The sequence below is a fragment of the Tupaia chinensis genome, unplaced genomic scaffold (genome assembly GCF_000334495.1).
Source record: "Tupaia chinensis unplaced genomic scaffold, TupChi_1.0 Scaffold000165_2, whole genome shotgun sequence".
In the NCBI taxonomy this organism is placed as follows: Eukaryota; Metazoa; Chordata; class Mammalia; order Scandentia; family Tupaiidae; genus Tupaia; species Tupaia belangeri.
The window spans coordinates 3,378,008-3,387,214 of NW_006159640.1; the positions used below are offsets into that span (position 1 = coordinate 3,378,008).

The 9,207-nt window shown below is 48.8% G+C and overlaps 1 protein-coding gene across 1 annotated transcript in view; it reads right to left on the reverse strand.

Annotated features, from left to right (window-relative positions):
* Window positions 1–9,207, reverse strand: part of MRPL37 (mitochondrial ribosomal protein L37) — a 20,488-nt gene that overhangs the window by 9,310 nt on the left and 1,971 nt on the right. Inside the window, exons 2-4 of the mRNA XM_006146123.1 lie at window positions 6,021–6,204; window positions 5,812–5,927; window positions 1,807–1,992 (exon numbers count right to left, since the gene is read on the reverse strand). Of these exons, the coding sequence (XP_006146185.1) occupies window positions 1,807–1,992; window positions 5,812–5,927; window positions 6,021–6,204 (486 nt within the window). The remainder of the gene's footprint in view (window positions 1–1,806; window positions 1,993–5,811; window positions 5,928–6,020; window positions 6,205–9,207) is intronic.

Here is a 9,207-nt window from a genome sequence, read left to right on the forward strand (position 1 = left end):
TTAGGTAAAAAAAAAAAAAAAACTAGTTGCAGGAGGAAAAAAAAAAACGGTAAAACTGTTCGTATCATTTCGTAAAAAAAAAAAAATGCATACTTGATGACTGCAGCGAGCTGTATGGGCACAGCTGGGTACTACTTTATAGTATGTTCATTCTACTCACTGGGGTTTATGCCTAAAGTCAGACTTGAGTGCATGTATAGGTATGTGTCAGCTGTGCTAGTTATTGGATATATTTAGACTAATTAAGTTCATTGGCAGAACAATTGAATGGGGGGGGAGATATAGAGAAAAAATGGATGCCAGGGACAATGTGGGAGGAGGATGGGACAGGACATGGCAGAGGGTGGGGGATGGGGAATCAAAAATGGCAAAACAAAAGGCAAGGTATGCAGGACATAAGAATTGGAAAATTATTTGCTGAGAACATGTATGTTGATGTGCTTGATTGAGCCAATGCACAGTGTATTTTGGATGGAAAAAAAAAAAAGTCACCTACTGGGACCAGCAGTTAACATAATGGCTATGTCGCTGGACTCCCACGTAGTCGACTGCAGTTCAAGTCCCGGACCCGGTGCCTTAAACTCACGCCGGGCGCGTGTGCGTGCGTGCCCAAGATCCCGAGAGGAAAATGGAGGAGAAGGGATTGCGGCGTGACCAACACCCGGGGAGTGATTTCTTGCTTTCTGTCTCTGTCTCTCTCTTGTCTGTCTGGCGAGCGCACGCGCCCTATAGCAAAAAGCTCTCAAAAAAAAGGTTACCCACTGAAACTCTGTCGGGCCAGTCTGTGGCCTGGTTATTGAGGCAGCTCTATCCCACGTGGGAGACTGCTCACTTCAAGTCCTAGACTTGGTAACTTTAGAAACATGCCAGGAGCTGGGCCCAGCAGTTGGTGAATGGCTATGTCGCTGGACTCCCATGTAGTCAACCGTGGTTCAAGTCCCGGACCTGGTGGCTTAAACTCACGTGTGCGTGTGTGCCCATCCCCCCTGGGGGGGTGATTTCTCACATTCTGTCTCTCTGTCTCTCTCTGTCTTTCTAGCAAGCGCACACGCCCTATAGCAAAAACTTCTCCAAAACAAAAATAAATAAATAAATAAAAAGAAACATGCCAGGTGCATCTCTCTCTCTTTCCTCTCTTCCCCTCCCTTCTCATCCCCTTCTTCTCCCTCCCCCTTCTCTCCCCTCCACCTTCTCTTCCCCTCATACTCACTCCCTCTCCTCTCCTTTCCTCCTCTCCCCTCCCTCCCTCACTCTCTCCCTTCAACAAGTGCACATGCCTTCTGGCAAAATTTTTTAAAAAGAGAAAAAAAAACTGTGATGTCTGGGCTGGTCTGTGGCCTAACTATTAAAGGAGCAGGAGCCCACAAAGGTGACTACACAGGCTGAACCCTGGACCTACTGGCTTGAAAAACACACTGGGTGTGTGTGTGCAGGCCCCAAATTCAGACAGGATGGAGAGATGGAGAAGGATTGTGGTGTGACCATGCCCCCCCCGGGGGTGCTTTCTCCTTCGCCCTCTCCCTCTGAAGAATGCATATGTTCTCTGGCTTACAAACAGAACAATAAAACTCTGATGTAACAGAATGGTGTCTCAGGGGTACAAAGCAAAGCCAGTCATTGAGCAACTCACCCAACCTCCCTCCTTTGTCTATAAAATGGGAAGACAGTATTTGTTCCCCAGGCTGCTCCATGAGTCCTCGGAGATGATGCACGTGAGGCGCAAGGCCCCGAGGAAGTTCCTAGTGAAGGAAGAAGCAAGTCCCCCCTTCTCCACATTACCTAGAACTCAAAGGCTTGGATGCTCACCTGTGTCGTCTTTCACATCATAAACATTGCACTCCTGAAGGTCAATAGTGGGCGATATAGGATGGAAGGTCTCAAGAACGTGATCCTTAGTGGCTTCAACCTCCTCTCTGGAGGCAATGGGGGGCAGAGGGTCCTTGGTACTCAGGCGGACTCCGCTAGAACCCCGGACCTGAAGGAGAATCGACTCTACAAGGGGAGAAAGATGATTAGTCTAGCCTTTTCCCAGCTCAGAGAAGTCTAAAGCTTTTACCCTCCATGCATCTCAAGTCATTGATAGTTTTTCTAGACAACTGGCCTAATCACAGAACACAAAACCTCAGTGTCAACCCTGGGATTTCTGAGAAGGGGATGAATCAATGCTCTTCCTCCCATGTTCCCTCTCCCACAAACCCTGAGGTCTGGGGGTCTCTGGAGGTTCACGTCAGCCCTACCAGGATCCTTTCCAGCACCTGCTCTAAGCTGGGGCCCCAGGCATGAGTGAGAGCTGCTCTCTGCTCTGAAGGAGCTAGACAGGTAATAAGTGCTGCAGTGCAACACAGGAACCATACCCAGAGTTAGAACACAGAGGAAAACAGACTCTTTCTAGGAGGGCTGGGGAGCTTCCTGAAAGAAGCAATACCTTAAAACTGCACCTGGAGGATGGGTAAGAGCAGGGTTTCTCATCTGCGGCACTATCTGCATCTTTACAGACAGCTCTTTGGTGCAGGGGCCTGTCCTGTGCATTCGGAACGTTCAGCAGCATCCCTGGCCTCTACCCACTAGATGCTACTAGGACTCCCTCCCTACCCCACCACCCTGCCTCATCCCATGACAAGTAAAAATGGCTTCAGACATTACCAAGCTAAACTATCCCTGGCTGAATTACCCCTGGGTAAGAGTTTGCCAGACAAAGAAAGGCATTCTAGCTAGAGAGGACTGGCACGTGTGAAGTCACGAGAGTGTGCAACTCTGAGGCCAAGTGTGAGGAAATCAATCCAGACGCCTAGAGTACGACACGGTAAGCCAGGAAGGTGGAGAGAGCAACGCACTGGACTAGAGGCTGAGAAGAAAGGAGAGGCCCAGGGAAAAGGCCAGATTGTCCTCAACACTGGCAGTGAACAAAACCAGGCCAGTCAGAGAGCCTCACCTTGGGAGAGGAGCACATATGCTACCGGAAGCGGATGACAGGAGGAGACGCCGTCCCCATCTGCCTCATCAGTGAGCCTGCCATCATGAATGTGCACAGATGCCCTTCACGGTGGTCCCCACGGGAGGCCATGTGCCGCCACCAGACAAACTGTGCCTGGAAAGATTCCTTGAGAATAGCCTCCCAAGGAGCCTCCACGGAGGCAAACCTTGGCGTTTTAGAAACCGTCAGCTACAGCGCGATGGTAACGACTCACAGGTCGTTCTCCTGTATGTCTACAAATTGGTTTGGTCAACAGCCCTGCCATTTATGAGCATGTGGCCTCCCTTACTGAGTGCACGGAAAAGCCATCCTCCATCTGCGGATGGATGAACTCTGACCTGTTTGGTAAATTACATCGTACTCACACCTCGAGAATAGTTTTCTAAAGTATTTCCTGTTTCCTCACATATAATCTGGAAGGAAAATGAATGTGCCTGGACCTCTCCTAACCTTGGGTTTCAGACTCTCCCCACAGACCACTCTGCTGTGGTTTCTAATTCAATTCCCTCCACATCCCTCCTCCAGTGACAGCTCCAAATGGGGCAGTTTAATTAGAGGTAATACTTGATGATGGGCCAATAAGTACTCCTCTATTAATGAGGCTCACTAATTTCCTTAGTGGTGCCATTACCTCTGCGAAGCTGACTCCTTGCCAGGAAGTCCGTATGCAAAGGGGCAAGCTGGCGAAACCCAACCAAGCAGATGTCCTAAAACCCACAATGATTTCAGGGCTCATGTCCCTGCTAGAGGATCCCACCAACTAGAACGCCCGTGTTCTTTGGACATCCCCACCTGAAACAACATATTCATCCACCTGCCCCTCGAGTCAACACCTACCGTGTGCCATGAGCTGTTGAATGCTTTGGACAAAACGAATATGACACGGTTCCTGCATGGATATACTCAGTACTAGATGATGACCATGCAGTGATACGGCCTATGACAACATAAAGGCATAAGGAGCAGAGGGAGGAACGGCTGCCCAGCCTGGACTCACAGAGGAAGGGGGCTAGGGTTGAGCGCTGCATTAAAATAGAATTCGGTCAAACAGGGGAAGTGGAAAAGAGCATTCCGGGCAGAAGGTACACGGGTGCTCATGCCTGATGAGGGAAAGTAGCAAGTGGCTAACTTAGCACGGGGCGTGTGTGGTGGGATGGTGGGAAAGCAGTCACACCTAGCAAGACGAGGTGGTAGCCCTATCACAGGGGGCCTGATAGACCATGACAAATGCTTTAATTACTAGGAGACAGTGAAGGATCTGAGGCAGGGGAAAGACATAAAAAGACTTGCCCTATAGAAAAATCACTTTAGGGGGACCAGCAGATGATGTGGTGGTTAAGGTGCTGGACACTCCCACATAGTCAACCATGGTTCGAGTCCTAGACCTGGTGACTTGCTTTCTCACTTTCCCTCTTTCTCTCTCTCTCTGTGTCTCTGTCTCTCTGTTTCTCTGGTCAAATTAAAATAAAATGAACGAATAAATAAGATGAAATAAATAATTTTAAAAAAAAGAAAAAAAGAAAAATCACTTTAGGGCCGGCCAGTGGAATGGTGGTTAAGACAACTGATTCCATATAGCCAAAGGGCATGTGTGCATGTATGTCCAAAATCCCAAGAGAATGGAGGAGAAAGGATTTCCACGTGGCCATCCCCCCTTGGGTGTGCTCTCTCACTTTCTCTTTCTGTCTTTCTCTGGGGAGCACACCTCCCTATAGCAAACATTTAAAAAAAAAAAAAAGAAAGAAAGAAAGAAAGGTGGGGGCGGCAGGTGGTGTTACAGTAGTTAATGGTGCTGGACTGCCAGATGGCTGACTGTGGTTCAAGTCTTGGACCTGGCAGCTTGCTTTCTCTCTTTCCTTCTTTTTCTCTCTGTAGCCTCTCTGATCAAATTAAAATAAAGTAAAATAAAAATAATTCTTTAAAAATAAAAGAAAGGAAAAAAGAAAAATCACTCTAGCAGCTCTGCTGAAAATGGACCAGACAAACAGAGAAATGTGAAAGGGGAGAGAAGGCCACTGCAAGAAAATGCGTGCTTTGTGAGGGCAGAGCCTCGGTGTGCAGGGCAGAGCCTCGGTGCGCAGGGCAGAGCCTCCGTGTGAGGGCAGAGCCTCGGTGTGCAGGGAGGAGCCTAGAGCCTCGGTGTGAGGGCAGAGCCTCGGTGTGAGGGCAGAGCCTCGGTGTGAGGGCAGAGCCTCGGTGTGAGGGCAGAGCCTCGGTGTGAGGGCAGAGCCTCTGTGTGAGGGCAGAGCCTCTGTGTGAGGGCAGAGCCTCTGTGTGAGGGCAGAGCCTCTGTGTGAGGGCAGAGCCTCTGTGTGAGGGCAGAGCCTCTGTGTGAGGGCAGAGCCTCTGTGTGAGGGCAGAGCCTCTGTGTGAGGGCAGAGCCTCTGTGTGAGGGCAGAGCCTCTGTGTGAGGGCAGAGCCTCGGTGTGAGGGCAGAGCCTCGGTGTGAGGGCAGAGCCTCAGTGTGAGGGCAGAGCCTCAGTGTGAGGGCAGAGCCTCTGTGTGAGGGCAGAGCCTTGGTGTAAGGGCAGAGCCTCTGTGTGCGTTACCATCTCCTTATCTTCCGCACTTTCAGCCTATAGGCGCTCTCTAGCACATCACAGGCTCCCAACACACACAGCTGACCACTAATGGTTGAATTAACAGTTTAGAAAGAAAGAATTAAAACTAAAAAGGCTGGGCTATGGATAATGATACTGAGGACGTGTCTGAGCCTTCGAAATGGGACTATGAAGGACAGGAGTGAGGGTAGGTGTCTGGGGGAGAGGGATGACAGTTGTAGTATGGCTAAGAGGAGAAAGATAAAATACCCAGACCAAGGGTCCAGGAAGACTAACCTCGATTCCACGTGGTGGATAATGAGTAGTTCTGGGCACAGATCCGCCTGGCCAGGGAAGGATGCTTGAGCATCTGGGACTTACAGAGCTGTATGAGACTGTCCACAATGACTGGGCTTGAGGAAAAGAAGAAATATTTGGGGACTTAAAGCAGCAAGCTGACTCTAAGATCCCCTAGTTGGAAATGTTTCTTACTTGCGGGAACTTACCAGTAGGTCTCTCTCTTCGGGACGTCCTCGGGGGAGTGCCAGAGCCGGGCGTGAGAGATCACGTTCAGAACGCGCTCGTCCTGGTTCTCTATGTGGTTGCCGGGATCGCTGATGAGGCCAAGCACTTTCTCAGGAAGGCCTTCTACCAACTTGGTCTTGGTAAGCCAAAGGGCCTGCTTCACACCTTTGAGGTAAACAGCCACCAAAAAAACAACAAACAAAAAAGACTATTCAAAAGATGCTTATGCCTGGCAAGCAGTATCCTGGGGAAAAGGCTGCCTCACGAGAGACTGTGTCACCTGTGGGGATAATCAAAAACAAGGAGCAGAAACTGGGAGAGCCAGATTCCAAACAACTTCAAGAATGACACCTACTTTCAGGACAGTGAGCGCCTGGCACTGGAGGAGCTCGGTGTCTAAGACAGCTAAGATCCCAAACTGAACCCCGTGGGCTATGGGACGACACTGATCGATGCTGGCCCTTCGCACGGGATCCTGTTAGCCCACACCCAGCCCCAAATAAAATAGCCGTGTTTGCCAAACGTACCTCATTTATTAGGGGTGGGCCGAGGATTAAGTCCATGCTGCGCTATCAAAGGAGGGCAGCTTTCAGAAATAATGAAAATAGCTTTAGGATCTTCATAAATACTTTCAGGAGCCTGAGTTTGGGACCACTTGAACAGATAATTTTTCACATCTCCTCTAACCCTGAGATTCCTTTTTTTATAAAAATGCTTATTTATTCCATTTGTTACTAGTATTATTTTAATTTGACCAGAGAGAGAGAGAGAAAGGGAAAGTGAGAAAGCTGCCAGGTCCAGGACCTGAACCACAGTTGGCCATGTGGGAGTCCAGTGCCTTTAACCACCACGCTACCTGTCAGCCCATGACCCTGAGATTCTATAATGAGCTATTTTAGAAACAGAGCTTTTTCCTTTTTTAAAGTTTTACTTATTTTATTCTTCCATGAGAGGAGGAGAGGGAGAAAGAGACAGGTACTCCAACAGGATCTTCATGCCATGATCCACCCCCACCTCAGCCATGCACAGAGCCCTCTTCCCAGTGGGCCTGGCACCACAGGGTGCTGACTGCACTGGGCCGTTGTTGCCAGTTCCCATCTGTATGAAGCAGCCCTAGGAAACCTGCGGCATTTTTGCCCACAAGGTCATACTGAGCACATCATTCTAGTTACTACAAAGACGCCCTCCGAGGACTTCTGGACTGCCCTCTGGCCTTAGCACTGGCTTCTTCTGGGTACACTACTATTGTGTCTTATGGGCACAGTGAATTAGATATCTGAAAAGGTTTCTCCTCTATACCAGGAGTCAGTATTTTCTTAAAGAGCTGGGTAGTATGTCAGCTTCTGGGCTCTACAGCCTGTGTCACACTAAACTGTCACTGTAGTACAAAAGCAGTCAGAAGCACTATTTAACAAGTGTGCCTGGTCTGTTCCAATAACACTCTAATTCTTATTTTTAAAATTTTGTCAGAGGGCGTTGGTTATGCTGCAATCCCTTCCCCATGTCTCCCTCCTTTCGGGATTTTGGGCATATACGCACACTTACCATCACATTTTTCAAATCGCCAGGCACAGGACTCAAACCATGGGGTCCAGTTGCCCTAACCACCATGCCACCAGCTAGCCCACAAGCAAACTTTATTTACAAAAACAGACAACTGGCTTCGTTAGGTGACCCTAGCTCTGTACCATCCATTGACCTCTACCAAGCTCCAGAGCCAAGTCTGGAGCTCCCTTTGGCAAGTGGAATCTTACAGAATGAATTTTGCTGTTGTACTTATCTGTTTTATTTTCCTTTGTGCCAATTCTCTCATCTACCTTTTTTTTCTTTAAGTTTATTTATCTATTTCATCTCCAGTGAGAGAGAAAGAGATACAGAGAGAGAAACTGCATCCCCAACCAGGTCCTGACACTGTGATCCATTCCCAGCCTCAGCCATCCTAGGACCATGGCACGCCTGTCTGGTGCACTCGGAGGTCTCTGGACTGGAACTGGGCACTTTCCCATAGAAGTGCCTCACAGAGCATCACGTTTGACAGCTGCACCACACTCTGGCCCCTTACCTATTTTTAATTTAATATGGCTGTTGTAAAGATTATATAAAAGATGTCAAATACTTTTTGAAAAAAGATGGGACGTAGGGACCAGCAGTTAGTGTAATGGCTGTGTCGCTGGACTCCCACGTAGTTGACCAGGGTTCGCGTCCCGGACCCGGTGGCTTAAATCTCACGCCGGGCACGTGTGCGTGCGTGCCCAAGATCCCAAGACGAGAATGGAGAAGGGATTGCGGCGTGGCCACCCCCCTGGGGGGTGATTTCTCGCTTTCTGTCTGTCTGTCTGTCTGGCGAGCGCACACGCCCTGTAGCGAAAGCCTCTCTCAAAAAAAAAGAAAAAGATGGGACATAAATAAACTAAAATATTCAATTTGGACTGAGTTTTTTTTTTTTTTTTTTTTTTTCATTCTTCCTGTGTGGTGACCTAAGCAAGGTCTCCTGCCTCCTGCTTCCGCCCCCAGCTGGGATCACAAGCATGCACCACCATCCCTAGCACCCAGGCTGGACTGGGAATTGACTCAGGGCCCCCCACATAGTCTAGCCTAGGGTGTACACCATCCCAGCAGCACACACTACCACAGCTGGGCCCCCAGACTAAATCAACCTTTAAACATTAAGGGACCCTAGCTATTCTCGGTGGGAGGGGCTGCGGTGTCAGGCAAAACCTCCCTAGTTTCCTTTCCCCAAATTTGGCTTCTCAAATAAACACACTAGACCTCTATCCTTAGATGAAAGTTAACACTGTATTCTTTTCAATGACCATGCCCACAAACTGGCAGGGGACTGGTGGCCACTTTGGTTGGCAGCCTACCGATCCCAGGAGGAAAAACACTATTCTCACTCAGGGACCTATCTTCATTTGAAAAGCTATGTCTAGAATAAAAGGGAGCCTAGACACGCTGGGGCAGATACCCGGAGGCAATTGCTCTTCCAGTAAAAAGTGAAAGGCAATGAGACTTTTCAACTTAAGATTCATAAGACATCACATCAGAAATGTTTTCAAATGTAACATCTGGATTTTCTGGTGGGACAGGAAGAACACTGGGCTGGAAGGTAAGTTTCAGTCCTGCCGCTTCTACTGTTCCTTAAACTAAAATGGATGAGAAATTAATATT